Below are 22,677 nucleotides of genomic sequence, written 5' to 3'. Positions count from 1 at the left end.
GCCGAGGAGAGGAAGAGGAGGAGTAGGGGGAAGCCTTTTTAATTCATTTTCGCTCCAAATTCCGCATTTCGAGCGCTCTGCAGCCAGCCGGACTTGTGGCGGTGTTGTTGTGGGTGGTGGTTGTGCGTGGGGTGTTTCCCCCCCCCCGCCTCCCCTCGTTGAGCGGGGAGAGGAACCGGGGGGATCCCGCCAGGGCAGCCCCGTCCCCGCGCGGAGGGACGGCGGAGCTGTTGTTGTTTTGTAATAAGATTGTCTGGGTCGCACCCCCCCCCGGTTTTTGTGTCTGTGTGTGCTCGGCTGCCTCGGTGTGCGGTGTTTGAAAATGGAGGTTGAAGATGCAGACTGCCAGCCCCGATGTGCCTCATGTTTGCGACTCCCGTGCACCATGTACCACTGCAGCCGGCGCTGAGGGGAGACGGCGGCGCCCCCCGCCCCGCCGCCCCGGACACAGCGTCGCCCCGGGGCTTTCATGCCTTGTTGTTGTTGTTGCCCTTAATACATCTTGAAGATTCTGTGTATTTTTGGTGTGGTTGCTCCGGAAGATCAACACCCAGGGACCTCAGAAACCCTCCGGTTTGCCAGCCCGAAGGGTCTTGTTTTTTTACGTTTTTTTTTTTTTTTTTGAGGCAACGTGGATTTATTTATCCAGCCCCGCTTCTCGTCTGCCTTTTGCCTCCTTCGTTATTTTTAGAGGACGGGGAGAGAAAAGAAAAGCGAACAATTTTGGACTTTTTTTTTTTTTTTTTCGGGAAAGGAGGATTTTGTCCAATTAAAAAAAGAGGAATGAAGTCTGGCGCTGGAGGAGGGTCCCTCGCCGTCGTCTGGGGGTTCCTGCTCGTCTTCGCCGCACTTTGTCTGTGGCCAACAAATGGGGAAAGTGAGTACGGTGCGTGTCGGCCGGGGGTTGGGGGGTCGGCGAGGGGCCCCCGGGGCGGGTTAGGGAACCGCGGGGGAGGGTCCCGGTGTGGGGGTGAAGGGGGTGTGAGGGCGTTGGCTGTTTGGGGGGGGTGTGAGGGGTTCCCTGGAGGGGTGTGTGTGAGGGGCGCCCCCCGTTTCCCGCCGCGCTGAGCGGGGCTCGCCCCTGCCAGCGGGGATGTGCGTGTTTTTCCTCCTGTTACGCGTCTGCTCCTCCAGCACGTTTAACAACCCGGGGCTGCACGTCTCCTTTCCTTCCCCCGGGGAAGCGGAGGGGGTAAGGGGGGGGTGTCTGTATTTTACACACGGGCTCGTCAGAGCCGCAGCCCGGAGGAGGCGGGGGGGGTCGCGATGCCCATCCGTTCGCTCCTTTGTGTTTCCCCCACCTGAGCCGCCTACTACTCCTAATCCCATCCAGAGCCCGGTGCAGTGTTTAGACCTCTGCAGCCAGCGCTGCGAGCTGCGTAGTAAACACTTGAAGGCTGGGAAGAGCCATGCTTGCTTTCCCCGCATGGAAAGAGCTTGATCTTTGTCAATATTTAGAGGCTGTATGCAAGAATTCCTGGAAACAAGCGCCGTGCCTTTTATTGCCGCTTTACTACCGAGGAAAGGTTTTCACTCGCTTCTGCTCGGGGTGCAGAATTACGGCGGCATCCCGCAATCTAAAGGTCAAAGTCTGCTGTTATGATTTTTTTTTTTTTTTAATTTGTTTCTAGGTCGTTAGTTCTTGTGCGTAAATAAAAACGCTTGATGGCCGGATGGGCTCTATTCTTAAAGGTGTATTTTTATTTTTTCTTTTAATGTAAGCAGCTGTGTTGCATCCAGCATTAAGGTTTGTGCAGTTGGCAGCGTGCGGGCTGTTTCCTCCGCGTGTGCGAGCGCTGCGCCCAGACAAACGTGGTTCATTGTGCGCGGCCGCGCTGGCAGCACCGCGGGGTGCGGGTCCGTCCTGCCGCTCGGCCCCTGCCCATCGCTCTCCTCTGCCTTTGCTCGCGAGTTGCAAAACCCTCGACTTTTGTTTTTGTGCGTTTCCAACCTGTGATTATCTTGCAGCGCCCGCCCACTTCGGTCGCAAGGGGGAAATAAAGGGGGCAGGGATGGCTGGCGCTGCGATTGATTAGGCTGCAATCATCACCATATTAATCCCCGGTGCTGATCGTTTTGGTTTTTTTCTGGTATGTCGGGCTCGTGTTGGATTGAGGATCTCTTGCATGAAATTAGCCTTCCCTTGGTTTCTGGAGTGCCGGGGAGATGGTAAATGTGCCTTGGAGTCCAAGCGTTTTAAAATCTGCTCCCTCTGTTCCTGCGTCTGTAGAAACAGGGATGTTTCTTTACTGCATCTTGATGCTTTAATGTCTTCCGCTGTGTCTGTTTTTCAAGATACTCCTTGAGCTGTTGTTGTGTGCCTCTCATTTTCCAAAAGATACTTGTTGTTGGAGAGAAGGGAGGGAGAGATGAGTTTTCTCAGTTTTAAATGTGAAAGGGTAAGAATTTAGAAGCTAGAAAGGCTTTTCTAAAAGTAGTAGTTTCAGGTTGAAGAGAAAGGGAAGTTTTTTAGGATGCACTGGCAATGAGGCTGACTACAGAAACCAAAAGTGAGCAAGAAACGCATGGATGGAGCCTGTAATGCATGTTGAGTAATACTGTGTTTCATTAGCCAGTGAATGCCAATTAACTACTTGCAAATTAAGGCCGTACTTAGGCTTTTGCGTTGCAGTGGCAGGGCCAGTTAGGGCTGGAAAGCCACAGTCTGTCTTCTACGAGTTGAACTTTTTGGTTAGAGCTATTTTCGAGAGGGAAGATTAATCTCTAAGTTTAAAAACAAAACCCCAGTGCCCTTCTTCAGGGAAGGGCTTGCGAAGGACCGAGTAGTGTGGAAAAACAGGAGAGGAGGTCTGGAGTATCCTTAAACTGCTAGGTTACATGCTTACAGTTGTGGGTTTTTTTTCTTGTCTTACCTGGTACAGAACACCTTCAAATAAAAATGCTTGTCCAGCTCTGGCAATAAAACAAGGCAGGAACATTATGTTAGGATTTTAGGTTCCAGTCCTCTGAAGTGTTTGCGGTTGCCACTTAGCGAAAATGACCCAATTAAGAGCCTCCCAAGTGAAATATCTTTTGAAGAAGATCTAGGCGTTTAAATACGGGAAGATAATGCTGAAAAACTTGTCTTAGCTGAATACTGCCTCTAATCGATCGTCTTTGTAGTTTACAGTTTAATAGCCTTTGTTTTCACGAGTTATTGCTGAAAGAATTTTGCTGTTAGGGGGAAAAATGATCTCTAGAGCAGATGTTTTGCATCTCTTCATATTCTTCTCTCTCCCCACAATAGTGGAAGGAAGATTAATCTTAATTTTTATTTGTTTTTCATATATACTGTGTCATAGCTAAAAGGCACTTCCATTTTCGGTCAAACAAGCAAGGCATTCCTAAATAGGAATACAAAGGAGTTACAACAGGAGGGGAGAGACCCATCCCTTTAATGCTAAATTATATAAAATCTGTTCATGGTTGGATGACAGAAACCTCTTTAAAATGCAGGTAGCTTTATTGGAAACTTCTGATTCAAAAAGAGTCATTAAAAATGCTAAGAGTTTACTGAGATTTTGTTAGAATGGCACAAAAATAAAAAGACTCTTCATTAAGATAAAGTATGTGCTGGCGTAACAGGGCATTTGATATATCAAGCTACAACTGTTGGAGACTGTTTCATCCTAGGCGTGCGTTTAAGATGAAGCATGAACTCCGTGTTTTCTTCCTTTTCTACCTTGAGTGTGATGGGGGTTTGATTTCCACCCCTGTGTACATTTACAAAGGGAATGGCTAGAAGGGAATGGGTTAAACATTCATGATACAAATCATGGGGTTAGGTCTGATGGTACTTCAGACTGATAGATAGCTGGATGGATCTGTTCATGTTAGCTCTGAGCTTTTGTTTGTCTGTTCAGGCTATATTTCGTGTTTCTGGTTTTAACAAACAGTAGCTCATGCTGCATGTCTAATCTCTCTCCCAGGTTGCTTAGTAAAAACCCTCCTGATCTGTCAGCATTACACACACCTCGCTTTCACATCAGCGTTTTCATATTGCCCGGCGGTTAGTGAGTGTTGTTAAGTGGGAGCCGGATAATTCCTTCTCTAATTGAGGTTGTGAGTAGAAAATGCCAGAGCGTTTAAGGAATTGGTGTCAGTTGGGTTCACCAGGAAGGGGAGAGGAGGAGAATGTTCAGAGAGCCATGGTGAGCCAGGCGGTACTTTGACTTTTTTGATAGCGTTAGATTGTACTTTGAAAGCGTTTTCTGTACCAGTGCTGGAGCAAAGACTTTGTGTGACTCAGAAACTGGAGGGGTTGGGTAATGGTAGAGACTTGGCTAATATCAGGCAAAATGTGTTGAGAGTGTGAGGAAGCAGAGGGGTGGGTGTGGAAAAATGCGTGTTGGAAGTTTCGGTGCTGAACCTACTCTTTGAGAGAGAGAAATACGCTAGAAGTGAAGGAAATTTAACTTGGTTTTCAGGGATGTTGTGAGGAAAGGAGGGGGTTGCAGGGCGTGAGGAGACAGGTCAGTTAGTTTAACTTCAGTACAACAGAAGGTGTGATTTATTGACTTTTATAGGGAAATTCAGATCCGATGAAGTATTGTGTTCATTTTTATGTCAGCTTTTCCTTGACCAGTTGTTTCTTCAACCTTATTCTGGAGTGCAGTTAAAGCACAACTCCAGTGACACTGAAATTGTTTTCATCTTGAAATATACACATGAAATCTAGTGTTGAGAAACAACTGTTTGATGATTTTAAAATATGTCTTCCTTGGTAAATAATTAATTTCTATCAGTATATGTCACCTTGGGAAAAGTTGTTTCAAATCCTGTTTAACTTTCTGCTAAACTAGCATTTACTAAGACAATCTTGAAGGATAATGTCTTTGGTGAGGAGAACTTATTTTTTGAGCATCTAACCTTTAGAATGAAAACCTATTTCAGGGCTGTTAACTATGAGATTTAAAGGACAATTTCAGTTCATGTTTAACTGAAGCTTTTTTTCTCTTCTCCAATTTTCTTTCCTTTTGCTCTGAAGTAGATTTTACCAGTGATCCCTGGAACTATGAACTGAGTGAGACCAAAGAGGCAGATTTGTTAAGCGATTAGTTATATTGTGTGTATATTCCATCTGTGTGAATTGTGAGCTACCGCAGTCTCATTGTAGACAAGTTTGTTTATGTTCCTGAACTTCGTGTGAGAGAGGAAATAATATATGCAGGAAACCTGTTTTTCTCACACTGGATGTTAACTTTATGATCCCACACAGAAAACAACTTATCTAGCTCATCATCTGTAATGACCCTAAAGCTCATAACTTAAAAAATGTACTGAATAATTATTTAAAAAAATTTAGAGTATTTCTCTAGATTATTTGTAGTTAAATGAATCAGCTTAATGGGCAGTATTTTACTTGAAAAACTAAGGAGAAGCTGAGAAGCAATGGCAACTTTCTGAAAAACTTCTTTAAACTTTGGTTTATGGAAATAAATACATTCCTATTTAGATTTTAGTATAAAGCTTTCCCATTTGGAAATACTTTGGGATGTTATCAAGTAGCAGCTGTTTTTGATTCATATGTGTGAGTGTGTACATAGGAACACAGGAATGGGTAAACTGCAGTTTGCTAAAGAAAACTTGTGTATATTAGTAAATTTTTTAAAAAAGCTGCAGTTGGAGTAATTGTCTCAAGAGTCTCATAATTGAAGTTGTTGCAGATTTGTAGTTTCAGTTTATCTCAGACCTTTCTGACCGAGTTGAGCTTTTAGGGTTTCTGGGCTTAGGTGGTGATGGAACACGCTGCTTTGAGGAGTTCTGTGTTCAGGAAGACTTCAGGAATGCGATGATGTGTTTGAAAGGTAGAAACACTGTTTTAGTATTTTGATATATTTGACATGTATAATTTTTCTATCACTGTAAATTGTATAGACAGCTTCTTTGTGTAGGTTAGTTGCATTAGTTTTTATGATTTATGAAAGCCACTTTAAAAAGAATAGTTTAAATTTATTTTTTTTATTGTACAAAAGCAGAGCTCAACAAACAGTAGTTGATGAAGACACATTTGCGGTTGTTAGCCAGCCTGTCTTCTATGTGGTTTTTTGGGTTGTTTTTTTTTTCTCTCTTAGCCAAGTCATGACAGGTACAATCTGGACTGATTTCTGCAGTACTATATTTGTCTTTTTTTGTGTTCAGAATTGAGATAAACTTTGAAGACCAGCAGATTAGCAGCTCACAGTGTTCATTCATGTATTCCTGTGCTCTGCAAACAGAGCTGTACTGAGTCCCCAAGCTCAAAAATAGGCTCTGGTTCCTTTAGGAAGGACTAGTTTTTGCTCAATAAGTTTGATGATAGTTTGGCTTATTCCTTATTGAAGGAGATGCAGTCTGGCAGAACTGCTGTTGTAACATGGCGGTATATTGTGAAGGTTTAACTTGCGTTTGTCACTGAAAGTTTTTCTTTTTTAACCTCTGCAAATGCTAAATATGAGCATTTCCCTTCGGATATCTTTCAAGGCACCAATTAACTTCTTTAGTGTTGATATCCTCAACCAGGTGCTGTTGTGGCACAAGATTATTTAAAATGTGTTGAAAAGCAAAATTATTATTTCTTTATTTACAGATTGATTTGCATATGGCTTATAAGCTTCAATGTAATATAATTTTATTTATATTTTTTTTATACATCCGGATGTGTACAATTCCTATTAATCTGTTGCTTTCTTAGTAAACTTGATAGTATGAGGAGAAATAAGCATCTCTGTGTTTCAGTGACTACCCAGATAGTTTTTCAAGGAGACTGTTGCCTATGACCTACTGGTGAGAAGGGACCTCACATCCCAATAAAGTACTGAGATAATTCCTCTGGAGGAACAAGTCCACTTAGCAAATATTTTTGTAGAATAGTGAATGTCTGCTTTTGTAGCAACACCAAGTCATTTTAATAATAACTTGGTGCGATATTTATTTTTAAGATTGTCACTGGAGTGCCATCTAGGTTGTGCTTTAAGAACTTTATGCTGTGCTGTTGATTTGAAGTGTATGTTATACAAATAAGAAAGTTTTCAAGCAGGAAATAGGTGAACTGCACACGTATGGGCTTTACTGTAACGGTGTATAAAATAGGTATGTGTACTGCTTTTGCGAGTGCTTAGTTTGTGCAGATGTGTGTTTTGGGCAAGTCCAATGACCTAATGAGTTGTTTGCTCTGTGTTGCCAGCGAGGGATGTGTTATTGAAATAGCTCTCTGACCAGTCCGAGTGTTATCTGCAAACCTCTTATTGGTGCCATTACGCGCTGTAAAGATAGCGCTGTTTACTTGGGAGCGTGAGCATCAACCCTGATCACAACACTTTCTCTTAACAGGTGGAGGTTTTTTTGAGCTCTTTGCTGAGCATCTCTTCTCCCAATGGAGGGGAGAAGTGTCAGAATGTGGCATCAGGGAAACACAGAAAATATTGGAGTTCTTAATGATGGAGTCAAACTTTGTGTGGGTGGTTTTTTTTTCTGTTTTTTTTTCCCTGTCGTTGAATGGGTGGTGGGTCATTTTTACTGTTTGTTTCCAGGAGCTTTCTTTTTTCCTTCAGTATGAACAGTTGATGAATCAGTACACTGCTTATTTACGTCAGCTACTTATACAGTACTGTTCAAACAGTGGAGGGTTTGATTGGAGGCAGGAAAAATTGATGTTGTGAATCCATGCTGAAGTAGTCAAAGATCCCTTGTACTTTATCAGAGTGCAGACTGCTTGAATGAAGGGTACTGTACCTGCTGTTAAGTTTATAAACTTGGTTTATACAGATTACTTTTTAAATTATTCATGATGCTACATTACAAGTATATTTGACAGGTTTAAAATAAATGGCTTGATGGTAAGAGGGAGCATGCATAAATTAGAGCTGGGATAATGTGCTCTTTGAAGTACCTCTTCCATTTGTTACTACTGGAGTACAGCAGGTAGCTGCAGCTGAATGTGTGATTCTCAAGAACGGAGTACATCATTATCTTCAAATTGTGTTACAGTGGCAGTTTATTTAAGACAGATGAGATGCAGTGGCAGGGAGGACTAAGGTGCCCAGGTTCTATTTAGTTATGTACACATCTCTGCTTAACGTGGAGAGTATTTATGGGCTGAAACTTCTCTAAGCACGGCAGTTGAAAGGATCTTGCTGGTAGCTGTGTGTTGGTAAGGTTAGGAGAGCGTCACATTGTTCTATTTACTCCCATTAGTGTTGCTGTGGGTTTGTAAGAGGAGTTTTTGCAAGCTGGTGGGATGTTTCCCTTATACTTAGTGGGGACACTGTATCTGGTTTGCTGGTACTGGCTTGAGAAGTCTTCCTGATATGTATGCACAGGTAAATTTTGTAAGAGCTGAACTATTGGGTTTGGAAGAGGTTATTAGCGGGGAAAGTGAATTCCAGATCTCTTGGATGCAAAAACAGCTTCCCCAAACATAAATTTACACAGTGCTGGTTTTCCTGGCTTTGTAAACAGGCAGCTCATTATATTTGAGAAGAAAGCTCCTGAAGTAGCTTCTTGTGTAGAAAAAAAATAATACAATTATGCATGATAGAGCAGCCCTCAAAAATAATCGTAAGTTTTTCTGTAAGTGTAAGGTCGTCTTGTAGGGATGGATAGTTCAAATCTTAAGTCTTAATCAAATGGGCACAGCATTTTGGAGCGAGGTCTGGTGACAACTGCTCCTGGAAACAGTCTGTAACCAAACTTTTAAAAGAGAGTTGGCTTGGACTTCAGAAGGGCTTTATCCCTGGATCTCACCAGGGTGGTTTCCTCATTATTTGCATTGGCTTCAGTTTAGAGTCATCTCTGCATTCTGTCCTTCTACAAATAGTACGTTTTGCTTCCCTGCCAGTCAGGTCACCTCCCCTTGGTCCTTCTATGTGACAGTAGCATGTACCTTGAAAAAGCCTGAAAGCACATGGGGGACACCCTGTGGGAGGAGCGGAGACACTGGCAGTGCCCTGAAGAACAAGCCTGTATTTGCACTGCCCAGCTGATCTTCAAGTAACATTTGGCTCTAGTGTTAGAGTTGAAATTGCAGTGGAAATACCTTGTTTGTCCTATTCCCTGTGCCCTTTGCCAGTGCAAAAATCACTTTTATTGCGGTGTTTTTGTTGCTTTCTCCTGAGGGTTCTGATGTGTAGTTAAATTGTTACTGTTGTCTTTTCTAGTGAAATTTCATGTATCCCACTGGGGATTTTGTTTGTTCTCCAAAATACTGATGGATTTAAATGGTGTGGATTGGTCTTGAAAGCTTTCAGGTGGCTCTACCTTTCTTTTAGCTGAGAATCAGTGCTAAGGGAGACATATAACATGATGGTGGCACAAACTGTGTTAACAGTTCACAGGCCCACTGGGATGGAGGGGATTCCACTGGAATTGCAGCGATGTCTGGCTGTCAAAACAGGATTTTTAGCTGCTGCTTCTCTCTGGTGGTTCTGTATCCCCAGCAGGTGGAAGCAGCTTGTGGTTCTGTATTGATTGCAGTTTGATCGCAGTTAACATCTTCTTTCCGTTTATTGTGACTGAAGTGTTTGGGTTTTTTTCTTTTTTCTTCTTCTGAGATGGATGTACATTTTCTTGGTCCCTTGCAAATGGCAAACCTCCTGGGAAGTACAGGGGGAACGAACATCTGACTGTGTGAAGAGATGCATATAAGTTATTTTTTGTGCTTTGCTTCTCTTCCTCAGACCTGAGAGATACCAAGACTAGGGAAAGGAAAGTTGCAAACCAGTTGGACGTATGGTCATTTGTGTGTGGAGGAGAATTCCAAAAGTCAAAGGGTCTGGTAGTCCTGTTGTTCATTTACCTTGGATACGGAGGTTTTGTTTCACTAAGTTGGGTTGGTAGACCCTTGCAGCTCTTCCAGTAGCTGCACCAGCGATGGAGATTGAGCCTGTGCAGTTGTCACTGTACAAAAGAGCAAAAGCAGGGTTCAGGAAAAGCACATTTCTTGTTCCAAACTTCAGACTTGATTTGTTTTGAGACTGTCACTTGAACCTGCCTGGGTCCTGTCTAGGAGTGACTGAAGGTTCTGATGGTTTGTTCATCTGTTTCTTTTTTGTGTGTGTATGCTAATAAAAATGTGTATCTTTGTCACATTTGAGTAGGCTGATTACACGGACAATTATTTTCATTTATATTGTGCCTCATCAAGAGGCATGTAGTGTGCATTTAATACTTAAATTAGGTTATGAGAGTCCCTTTTAAAAGTTTGAGCTTGTGGTTCTATTATGTGACCAGCGTTACCAGTGAATGAACAAAGGTCCTTTCAAGTTGGTTCAGTTGCTATCCTACAGAAATAAGGCACAGACAGAGAAATACGTTTGAGTGTGTATATGGCAGTGGTTCTGGACTTCAGCAGAAACACATGTGAAAAGGACATCTGTTTTTATGTGGTTTGTGTTTTGTGTATCTCTTCTGGTAGTTCATTGTTTAAATAAACATGTTGCATTAGCTGTAAGGCTTTAATGCCAAATGCCCACTGATGAGATGCGTTTGGGTTTTGTTGTTCCCAAGCCATAACTGAGGAACAAGAGCTTTACAATTCAACACATTTGATGGAGATTACAAAAAGAATTTGGGGTGGATCACCATCAGCACTTCAAAAACAATGGCTTTGGAGTAACTCTGCTAGAACACAGCACGGCCCATGGAAAAATACTGTCATCTTAACAGATGTAGTGTTATTTTGGACATTCCACTGTATGAATACATGGACTGTGGTTAAATTGTGATGGTAACAGATGCAATCTCACTTCTCAGTTCTTTCATCTCTTTAATATTTAAAAATACCCCACAAAGTAAAAGAAAAAATCAACATCAAGGTTGAAAATACGCCTTTTGCAAGTTGTTGGGTTGTACCTTTTGGGCCTTGTTTCATTTCAGATACGCCACTGCAGATCAGACTTGGACAGAGTAAATGCTCATCTCTGAGGGAGTCTCTGCAAGTGCTGCTTATTGTACAATTTGCATATGAGTGGAATTATTCAGCTATACTTGAGAAATGTCAGTGAGATTGAAGTCAGAGTTGGTTAACCTGGCAAAGAGATACTTCCAGTATTTTTCATGAAAGAAAGTGATAGTGTGAAGACAAGAATTACACATGCCACTGCCTAAGCCAACATTGTCTGAGGATTTTCTTGGTGTTTTTCTAGTTGATATCAGTGGCTCTTTATTTGTCCGCAATACATTGCAGTCTTTGAGGGCAAGAGAATCGGAATGTGGGAATCAGATGATGTATCATAGTGCTGCACAGTTGTGTTCACGTTTGTTTTTCTTTCCAGATTTGGTTTTGTTTAAATACTGATTTGACAAGTATAAATTAAGAGTAAGGGTCAGTCTCTCTTTTTTTCTTTTTCTTTTTCTTTTTAATGAACAGCAAATAAAGCATAGCAAGATGTTGTTATTCACCTCTTATCTGTCCACTGGTTGGGTAGAAAAGCCTGAAGTTAAATACTGTGACTGGATTTTTAAAAGGGACTGGATAATATTTTGTGAGCAACAACATTTGTAGTCATGCATGCTAAAATAGGGAGTGATCGCGTGTTGTGCTTCAGAAGCTGTCAGTATGCAAGGGTTGGGAAGAAGTCGCATTCCTCCTCTGGATGTTTGTATTTCCTCCTCACTTTAACACACAGAGCAATGCCGTCCTTGAGGGTGGTTAAAAGGCGTAGTTTTTAAAATGTTGATGACAGATGGTCATGGGGCTGTGTCATCCAGGTGAAGGCACTTTCACTGGGAAGCTGTGCAGTGTCAGGCATTCCAAGGCTGTATTCTTAGCAGAAGGATAAGGTGGTTGGAATCCGTTGGCTGATAAGGAGATGGTGTGTTACATGAAAAATAAAGCCCATGTCTCCACAGGTGACTGTTAAGATTACCTGGTGTCACATGCAGTTAGAATGAAACAAAAATTGAGGTTGTTTGAGCATGGTTGGCTGGAGGACTGGGCAGAGAAGAACCTGAGGAGGTTTAACAGGGGCAAGTGTAGGGTCCTGCGCCTGGGGAGGATTAACCCCAGGCACCAGTACAAGTGGAAAGCAGCACTACAGAGAAATACCTGGGAGTTGTGCTCGACAGCCAGTTGACCACGAGTCAACAATGTGCCCTTGTGGCCAAGAAGACCAATGATACTTGGGGCGCATTAGGAAAAGTGTGACCAGCAGGATGAGGAAGGTTGTCCTCCTCCTCTACTCTGCCCCGGTGAGGCCACATCTGGAGTCCTGTGTCCAGTTCTGGGCTCCCAGTTTAAGAAGGACAGGGAAGGGAGTCGGAGTTATGAAGATCATTAGGGGTCTGGAGCATCTTTCTTATGAGGAGAGACAGATAGCTGGGTCTGTTCAGCCTGGAGAGAGAAGCTGAGAGGGATCTCATAGATGTTTATAAATATCTCAGGGTGGGTGTCGAGAGGATGGACCAGACTCCTTTCAGTGGTGCCCAACAACAGGGTGAGTGGCAACGGGCACAGACTGAAACACAGGAGGTTCCATCTGAACATGAGGAGAAACTTCTTTACTTGGAGGTGCCAGAACCCTGGAAGAGGCTGCCCAGAGCGGGTGTGGAGTCTCCTTCTCTGGAGATGTTCGAAACCCTCCTGGACACATTCCTGTGCGATCTGCTCTGGTGAACCTCCTCTAGAAGGTGGGTTGGACAAGATGATCTCCGGAGGTCCCTTCAACCCCAGCCATTCTGTGATTGTGTGGTGTGGCCTCCCTGCGAGGACGGGCTGTGGTGCGGCCTGCTTGGTCTGCTCTTCTCTTCGTTCTCCGGGAGCGCCTGCACTGACAGAAATGTGCAGCTATTCCCTGTTCAGATGCTTCCACAACTCTATGTATTAACAGCTTTGTAACCTTCCGGTGGAAATGTCATGAATTTTGTTCCGATTTGTCCATCAAAGCTTATTTCTTCCTTAGTATGAAGGCCTCAGAGTGCTACTAGCATATTATAATTTTTTTTCTTTTATTGAGGTGAGGTGTGAGTGATTTTTCATGACTTAAAACAGCATGCAGGAAGAACTTGCTTTAAATACGCAGTTTTAATCTCATTTTGCATATTTTTAGCTGTTTTTTTTTTATTGGCCGACAGCTGTTACAACACATTCCCAAATACAACCTTTCTGGAAAATACAGGATTTTTTGCCAGTGAACAGCATTTGCCATTTCTCCTCATTCATGTAAATAATTAGATATCTTAGATACATTTTCTCAGATTCTTAATTTATATATGACATAATATGATGTATTTTCTGGTATATTGCTTCTCATTTATGTAATCTCCTTATTTGGATGGAAAATGGATTTTTAATTGAAATGCAGAAGATCTGAATTTTGAGACAATTAAAACTTCACGCGTGATGAACAGGCATGATTTAAAAATAAATATCAACAGAAAAAATAGTTTATCGTTGTTTCTTAAAAGTTTAGAGCTAATAGATCTTGCCCACTGACTGTTTCACAGGTTTCTGTGCAGGAGCCCTTTTTAATTTGGAATTAATTGCTTGCTGAACTGCACCATTTGAGTGTCGGTAAGGAGCTGTTGAGTGTAAAAGCTGTCTTAGCGTTTCAACGAAGGGTGGCTCCAAGAGAGCACTGAAGAGTAAATTCACCAGTCCGAACCTTTTTTTGGTGTAAATTATATGCTTACTATTTTTATTCTATTTAAATTACAGTAGGCATTTGCCCTAATATATGCTGTTACAATTTCATGTGAGATTTGTAATTAAGTTTATTTTTAGAAGAATGCATTCAAGTGGTTTATATAAAATGATTTTCTATTTTTGTAAATGAAATAATTGTTTTTATTGACTTCTCATTTCATGCAAATGTGGTTTGGTTTTTTTTTTGGCTTGGAGGTTATGTGAGCAGAAGGAAATCTAATGATTTGAGAGTATTCTCACAATATAAAGAATAGAGGGTTTGTTGGCACTAGCTGGGAGCACTGGTAGACAGTTAACTTCTTTAGGCACGTTCAAAATGAGTGATGGATGTTATAGAATGCGGTACAGTGGGTTTATATAATAAATGTTATTTATTGATTGTTCTTCTGGCTAAGCAAAGAAAGCCAAATTGTAACTGCATTTAGAATCTGACAGGGAGATAAGAAAGATGGTCGTAATGTGATGATTTCCTAAAATGCCTGAATATGTTGCAATCCACGGCAAATCTGATGGACGAGTGAGTGTTAATTGTGTGCAAGCCAGATTTGCTATTTTTAATTTGGCCTCGCTATCGTGTCTCTTCGCAGCTGAATTTGAAGGCTAAGGGGAGTTGAGTGATGAGTCATTATTGAGTTAGTAAAATCACAATTGATCTCTGTTTCCTGTTGATTCCAAAATTACTGGAGTGTGAAAGCCAAGAGTGACTGATGACTTCTTGGAGGGGAGTTTGAGGGTGGAATGTGGAAGTGACTCTGTCTAAAGTAATTCAGTGCTGCCCTGGGTGTTCTGTGAAAATGTCTGCAGTGAGAACAGGTGTGTGTCTGAGCTGGGGGGCTTGGAAGAGAGTGGATGATCTGGCCAGCTGAATTACCTGGGAATAATGATGATCTGGGCACTGAAACACGCTCTTCAGCAAGGTGGGGGGAAGAGGTTTCTTAAGTGGCTACTGACGGAAGCTTAAGATTAAACTGTTTGACAGTAAATATGAACATTGTGGTAATGTGCAGGTAAGATTTAAAATTTTTCTTTCGCCTCCCCTTAGAACTCACTGTTAGAAAAACTTCAGGGTTTTTTTTTTGTTTGGAACTATGAAGTTACATTACTCATTACAATGCTCTGCCCGCATTGCATATGTGAGAGTAAATTCTGCTGAAAGGAGATTTGTTGGAAGAAATTAAAAGGAGGATATATACTGTTCTGAGTTATATTTGGAAACAAGCTATAAAGAAGCCTTGAAGTATCACTTTAGGAAGAGACGACTTAGTTTAGTTCCCTGGAGGAATAAGAGGAGGTGTGAGGTAAGGCTGTCTGTTCTCCTCTGTTTGTTGCATCTATCACAAAATTCTGATTTTAAAGGTTGTTTTTTTGAAGTGGTAATTCAGAAGGCAAAATAACAATCTGTGTTCTGTCTTATGACTATTCAGATGGTCTTTGAACTGTTGAAACTGGTCGTGGATGTACGCACTGATATGCTGTGCTAAAAGAAGTAAAGAACTAGAAGGAGAAATACACTCTTTCCTTGGAAAGTGTGTGCAAGCCTTTCCCAATGTTGCCATATTTAGGATTGTAGAAAACTGAGAAGGGGGAAAAGAGAGAGTTTGATCTTTCTGCCTGAGAACAGCTTGGTTTTCGCATTTGTAAACAAAACAGTAAAAAAGTCTTCGAGGCTTCTTGACAGGCTAGGTGTGTGGTTTTTATGTTCAGAAAAGCTGATTCAGTTGGTTTGGCTTTTGCAAGGGAAACAACTACAGAAATAAGTTGCTCTGTGAGGGTGTAAATAACTTTATTTTCCTCCAGAAGAAGTTGAGCAAACACAGAGCACTGAGTTGCATGGTTGAAATTTGGTGAAGCGTGGAAACAACACGAGTTTTCAAAGCAGTGTGATGTTTCCTCAGGATGCTGTGAATTCAGAAGTAAGGGCTGCCACACTTAAAAGATGTGTCTTGGTCTTAGGGTTACAGGAGCCGCAAAAGAGCTTTATTAGTGATTTATTAGTGATCAGGGCAGTTCTCAAAACTGTTTTTTTGTAGAGAATCTTCAAATACTTAAAGCCACACCTTGATACCTTCTACATTGTCTGTAGCATCTATGTTGATATGCCCCAGTACAAAAGCACTTCGTTAAACCAATTAAATGCATGATGTTTTTATAATACTTGTGTTTTGGAAAAAAAAGCAATGTGACCAGTTTCCCTTTGAAAAGACAAGAAGCCCATTGTGCTGATGAAGTAGAATGCATTAGGAAGTGGTGCTTTGTATCCTCTCGAGTAATGTGCTCTTGTTTTTTCTTCATCAGCAGGATGTTCTCTTGTGTGTCAGATATCTGAGGTGGTTTTGTGATCTGTGTCGGAGAAGAGTGAGAGGGGAAAAAAAGTCAGAGAAACAGAATAGGTTAAGATTCTTTATAGCAGCAGAAAACCTGCAGCGCCATATTTCTCTGTAGTGAAACTGGTAATGGCTACATTAGTGTTGGACACTTTGTGTTTATGATTGTATTTTAAACAATAAATAAAAGAACAACTTGCCCTTCAGAAGAGCATAATGCATAGCCTTCTGAAATACTGTGGAGCACAAGGGATGTAATTAACCCTTTTCCCTTGAGCTTGGTTATGTTTCAGAGGGTAACACAAGATGTTTAAAACATCTGAAATTGCTTATTTACCAGTTCACTGAAGTAAGAATTCTTCAAGTTGATTGTCTGAAAATCAAACCTGTTCTTCCTCTCTCCATTGCCTTTCCCTCCTTCTTTGTTTCCTGATCTGCAGCTTCCAAATTTGTAAAAGGTCTAGTACTGATTGCCTTTTTTTTTTTTTTTAGACATAAAAGCAGCCATTGAGGAGAAAATTTTATTTCCTGTCACTCTTGCTCAAGGCTATAGAGAATAGATCTTGCAAGTTTAGGCACTTGTTCAGGCCTTTCAGAGGAATTTTTAAAAGATGCTTTGCTTTTGATGCAATGAAGGAAGGGCGATGACTTGAAAGGACTGACAGCACAACCAGGGTTTGGTTTATTGCGTGAGCAAAACCTCTTGTGATCCTCAAGTATTTTGCTTCAGATTGGTTCTGAACTATCTTAAGATGGTTTTGGTACCATTAAATGGAAATGAATTGAAAGGATACAGAACCTGAAATGCTTCCAACATCTTTTTTTTTTCCCTCTCGACTTTCTTCGAAGAATGTGAATTAGTGTGAGAAAGTGTCTATAGCTCCCACTGGGTCAAATAGAGGTTGAGATAAAAACACATATCTCTGTGTGTATTGTAACATTGATCGTCATGTGGTAAATAGCACCTTGGCAGCAGGATTACCAAGTCTGATGTTTTACGCTTCGTTTTTCAAGTTTTGGTGGGATCCTGCTGCTGGGTCTGTGCTCAGACCTGCTCTTCGTTCTTTGGTGGATATCTCCTTCGTTACTTCCTTTGGCCAGCCTTTCCTTTCAGATCAAGTGTCATCCTTTGGACTGGCTGATGACTGGAGCTCACTTGTTCTGCGAGTTCACTAGCTACTCTCTTTTCATTACAACATTTTAATAAGTTAGTAGTCTCCACAAAGACCATTCTTGTCTCTTGCTCACCTCTCCTCCTCCACAGTGGCTGTGTATATTTTCACACCAAAACAAAGATTACTTCTGAGTATCTCTCTCTTTTTTGTTTTTTAATTCTTGGTTTTTGTCTGTTCCATCATAAACTTCTTTAAGTAGAGTCTCTTCCATGCGCTGCATTTTAAGGAGGAACACTGACCTCTGTGTTACTTTGGATTTTCTTTTTTCTTTATTCTTTTTTTCCTTATCCTGCACAAGTTGTCTTTTTTGGGTGCCTGCCTCTTCCAAACGGAACTAGAAAATTCTCTATTAAAGACTGTGTGACCTTCCACAGATCTGGGAGCAGTTCATGAGTTCAGGACTTTGTGTCCTAAATTGCTGGTTAACTGTGGAGGAAATAAGGAAGCGAAGGCCTGGTTTCTGAATCTGAGGTTGAGTGAAGCTGGCATGCGGTAAGGCAAAGCACAGTCTGCTCAGATATGTTTTCTTAACATGGAACCAACTAGCCTTGCACAAATACCATGGTTTTCTTTCACAACAGCAACGAAAGGCCAGTGGAACTGTCAGACAGGTAAGGCCAGGCTGGGGCCTCTATTAGCTCTGCTCTCCAGAGGATTTTGCCTTTAATCTAGCACTTGGAAAAGAGGGGTTTTGTACCTGTTCAGATCCTTTTTACCTATGCACTTCCCCCCTCCCGCCATCCCTCTGGTCTGTTAATTTATGTATTTCTTTCTCAGATTAGACTTAGTTGAAAGCTTTGCAGTATAGCTGTGTTTAAATGCATATGTGCCACTGTTACCCAAACTAGTTATGCCATCAAACACCTGCCCTGTAGGTGCAGTTTATGTTGGCAGGAGCTGTTTGGTCGTCGTGACTTTAATGTTTAGGCAGGTAAATCTTAACTATAGGCAGAAGAGCTCTTTGGGGTGGCCGTAGCGGCACATCCGTTGCAGTGGAGATTAGATTCTTCCTTTGCCTTACAGTTCTCATATCTTTTACCGTAGAACAGCAAAAAAAAAAAAAAAAAAGAATTAATTGCTGAACATAAGATCTGCATAGATATGTTAAAAATCCTATACTGAGCATTGGAAGCTTTTATTTGTCTTCAGAAAAGTGAAAACCGTGGAGTTGGGGTAGTTGACTGTGCCTAAAAGGGGCTCTAGTTTTCCACACTTAACTGTCTTTATCTGGTCGCTTCTCATGTATGTGCATTTCACTGTGATTGGTATCACTGAGGGGTTGTGTGGTGCATGTGTATTTATGTGTATATTTTTTTCCTTTCTGGTTTTTGTGCTCTGATGCCTCTGAGACAATAAATACCCCATGTGAATGCTGCTGTTCTGGTATAAAGGACACTTTCCTTGGTTGGGCTGTGTTTGTGATACTAAAACCAAATCAGAACCATCCAATTGGCCAGAAAAGTGAGTTCACATAAGAACTCCTACTAGTGTAGGTACTTCGGTTTATATTTGCCTTAAATTGTGTTCTGGTGCAACTGTTTTTGGGTGATAAGACCTGAACTACTTGTCACCTTGTCTCTGCTGCCAACTCACGTGTTTTACCTTGTACTTGGACAGGAAGGTTCTTTTTTTCAATCTAGTTAGCTCATGACTGGAAAGCCCCACAGCACCTGCATATATGTAATTTAATACTTCTAGAGCCCTTTTTTTGGGATTGCAAGTTGGTCACATTTTAACTGCCTTGAGAAAGCAGGTTACAGCATGACCTGTGTGATTTTTAAGCTGTGTAGCTGCCTGTGAAGGGAGGGATGAGAGGGCTCCCTGTTCTGTTAAATGAGGTTTGAGAAAACTTTCTTTTGTGCAATTAGATTTTTTTTCTATTTTTATTTTTTACTTGATATTAAATCTCTGTTGAGGTGCAAATATGGGGTTAATGGAAGGCTTAGTTCAGTTCGTTAAAACAGAAACATTACTACAGAAGGCCAAAGAATGTAAGATTTCTGTGTTTCATCACATAAGAGATGGTTAGCACAGCATAGTAGGGCCATGTGTTGCATATTGTTAAGAGTAATTGCATCAGACTTCTGATTTCTCTGTGTGTCTAAGTATAACTTCCCAATGACTCTCTATTAAATCCTTTCACTGACTGTTATGGATGCAGTCAGATGTTACGATACTGTTTTGTCAGTTTACTTCTAACAAAGCCTAAGTGATCTGGCCTGGTTGGCCAGCTGATTTTTAAAAATAATAATAAAAATTCCCTCAAAATTCTGAAGAGAGGCAGGTTTCCTAGATTACTGCAGGATGGCAGCTCAGCAGGCGGCTAAAAGCACAGCGATGTCTCCCTGGATGTGAATTGCCGGGCCCAGCCACATGATGAATTTTCATTCTGGAAGAATTGGCTGCTTGTCCCAGCTACCTAAGCGTATATCCCATAGGTTTCTGTCAGCCAGTTGCTGAGTCACTTGGATGTGTAGACAACTGTTTTAAAAATAAATAAATAAAATAGTGCACACAACTATTTTTTTTTAAAGGTGGAGAAGAACAGTCCCCAGGAGAGACAATTTCTCTTAAGCTCTGTTGTCATCACGGATTCTGAACCATAAATTCAGTGTTATAAACAGCTTGTAATTTCAGCTTTCCATTTTTGCTTCAGCAGGCATTAGACTGAAGCTACTGGCATAGAACTTAAACATTATTATCACAGTTAAAAAATGCTTTCCTCTCATAGTTATTGATCACAACACACCACCTACTTACTTCTGTGTTAGGTATTTTGTATAGAATGGCATTGCTCCTATTTTGTGGTGCTGTCAGGAAAGTGATTCTGCAGGGTAAGAAAGAGTGCAGACATTTGAAGTCTGTCTTTCTTCCTGTGAAGCTGGAGCTCATCTTCAGTGATTTCGGCGTTACTTGCTTTCTTCTGCATTTTTTCTTTGTTTGATGTTGACAGTTTTCTCCTGAGCTGGTAAACTTCAGTGTGACTGAAGTGTTGCAGCATCGTTTATGGTTCTGTTCTGGGGATGCATTCAGCCGGTGCTTCAAATAGCCTTTCAGTTCCTTGTAAATACACGGGAACATCTGGCCAGAGGTCCAAGCCTTCAGCTCTAACCATAAGCTCCAACAATGACTTTTCAACGTTTGACACATACTGGGTGTTAATGGGTGAAGAGTTTACTGTAGGTTTGATCTTTCTGTTAGCATTTTGTCCTTTTTTCTTACTCTTCGGTTGCCCATAACCTGGGCACTGCAGGTCAGAGGAAAAAGTTTGGTGCTATTTTTACTTGGTTTGATAGCCAGGGGTTCTGGGGTGATCACGCAAACTTGGCCACTTGGATGTTAGTGGCTCCACAGTACCTTCCTCTGTTTTTGCCCTGCGTACATATGAGGATGAGCGGTAAAACACGGCAACTGAGGTGCTGGCTCGTGTTATGCTATTGCAGCAGCGGGGAAGGAGGTAACAGATGTGGGTCAGTTCAGTGTTGGTGAGAGAGGATTCATTTGGGGATGACTTTGTCATGAGGATGCTTTCACGTGAGCTGGGCTGAATCTGGACCCACTTGCTGTGGTGAGCTGTGTAGAGAAGGCGTCAATCAATATTATTAAATGGATCCTGTTCATTTTGTTGGCTCCCTTTTTGCTAAGCTGCTGTTCCTGTTGACATTCAAAGTAGAATGTTGGCAGAGAGAAAGCAAGTGAGATGAGGGACGGAAATGTGATTTATTCTGAACATTTTTTTTTTGTGTAAACTTATGGGGAAGTTGGAGGAAGTTCATGGAAAGCAGCAATGCCAGAGATATCTTGAGCCACTGACAGCTGAAATTGCAAGAGCAAAAAGGCAGAGCCAGTTTGAGTTTGTGATGTGGGTTGTAGCCCTTCTGTGTGTTATTTTTGTGAATGTTTTGTTCTGGTCAGCTTGGTAATACTGGCCCTTGGATTGGCAATATATAGTTAGCGGAGTGGTAAAAGAGAAAATTAAAGTAGGATGTGTGTATTTTTCTAAAGGCTATGGGAGGCGAAGAGGACATGTGTGGAGGAGAGAAATCCAGTCACTTTTTCGGGTGTTTGGGCCAAATTTGATTGGCCTCTTGTGACACCACTTTTTCCTTCCATATCTGGAAGAGGTCTGTAAGAGGTTGTTAGGAGTGATGAGTGACACACGGTAAATTAATGGTGATAGACTAGATTTGTCAGAAATGTCAAGCTACGTTGCAATATAATCTCCAGTCCCTTGAGTGTTTAGAAGATCACAGTGGTCTAGCTTTGTCCTCCAAAGCTAAACTTTTAATTAAATGAAGAAAAACCCCAAGCCCTCTTCCCAGGCCTTAGATGTGTAAACAAGAACGTTCTCCAGACTTGGATTCAAATAGAAACAGTTGTTTTTTGTTTGGGTTTGAGTATTCCCTTTCATGTTCTGCAAACCAATGATGGCAGCGTTGTGCTAGTGCTAGAACTGCAGCAGTTGAAATTCAGCTATGGACTTGCTTAACAAAAGCTAAAATGGTTGATATTTTATGGATTGTGGGGTGCCTTTTATCTGTTCTCTCCACCCTCCTATGCAGAGAGATGTCACTTCAGAAAATCTTGGTAAATGTAAAGCAGTTTATGTAGCGTATTTGATGAAGAGGAGTAGTTCAGTGGTTAGGGAGACAGCTTGAATCAAGTCGTGTAAATGTAGTTCCCTGCTTGTTACCGGTTCTGACATCCCAAGAGGTAATATAGAAGCTGGCTTCCCTGGGAAGAGATCTAGTGATTGATGTGACACATGCAGGATAGGTGAGCTTAGAGACTACAGAAATTTTGTGGGAGGTTGTGTAAGTACATTAAAGACACTAAAATATATATTCCATTCATAGTGTCACTACTAAGGCAAAACCAAGAGCTCAGTGGGTGGTGGAATCCTGTGTTAATGTAAAGTGTCATAAGCAATCTCTCCAACAACTGATTTCTGTGAACTCCACATTTAATTTCTCCTTTGCATAGTATGCAATTAAAGAATCCTTAGACTTCTGTAGTAATTTTTTTTTTTTTTCTCTGCATCTAGTGATGCTGCAACTATGCTGAAACTTTTCATGGGCTCAAAGGGAAATTGTGGTTGCTAATCTGTGCCTTCTCAGTCTTTTTACCTTTGCTTTCCAAGACTTGGAGTGAAGCTACAGGAACAAACTCGGCCTGTGACCAGACCATGGGCTGCAGTGCCTCTCTGTTCAATGATGATGGAATGAGAACTCTTAAAGATTTTTCTTCTTCAGGGCTGTGTGACAGTCCTGATGGTTTTCTCAAAACAAGCGTAATACTTAGCAGTAAGATTGAGGTTAAGGTCAAGTTTTACTTTTCCCTGTTTATAATCTGTATGGGCGTAACACTTTCAGACTATTACCTGTCTGTTTCCACACATCCTTCTGCTTCTCTTCTGAGCAATTGTATTCATGTAGAAAAGAGGGTCCTTTGAATTCTGCTGATGGGCTTTATCATATATTCAGTTCCTTTTTCTTAACCTGATTCAAACACATTTTTCAGATAACATGGAAATTAGGTTGCTGTCATAAGCCAAAGT

The 22,677-nt window shown here is 41.5% G+C and overlaps 1 protein-coding gene across 4 annotated transcripts in view; it reads left to right on the top strand.

Moving 5' to 3' along the window:
- The first annotated feature begins 293 nt into the window (after nucleotides 1-293).
- The window catches only part of IGF1R (insulin like growth factor 1 receptor), a 170,221-nt gene continuing 147,837 nt past the window's right edge, over nucleotides 294-22,677 (top strand). For 2 of the 4 annotated variants that reach the window (XM_065076665.1, XM_065076664.1), the window contains exon 1: nucleotides 294-877. In XM_065076665.1, coding sequence (XP_064932737.1) covers nucleotides 355-877 — 523 coding nt within the window. In that variant the 5' untranslated portion in view covers nucleotides 294-354. Of the gene's footprint in view, nucleotides 887-22,677 lie in introns of all 4 variants that reach the window. The other 2 variants (XM_065076663.1, XM_065076662.1) reach the window with 1 other exon arrangement.

The sequence above is a fragment of the Columba livia genome, chromosome 11 (assembly GCF_036013475.1).
Source record: "Columba livia isolate bColLiv1 breed racing homer chromosome 11, bColLiv1.pat.W.v2, whole genome shotgun sequence".
Lineage (NCBI taxonomy): Eukaryota > Metazoa > Chordata > Aves > Columbiformes > Columbidae > Columba > Columba livia.
Note: the sequence above shows the minus strand (reverse complement) of the source record. Positions and strands in the feature narration are given on the sequence as shown.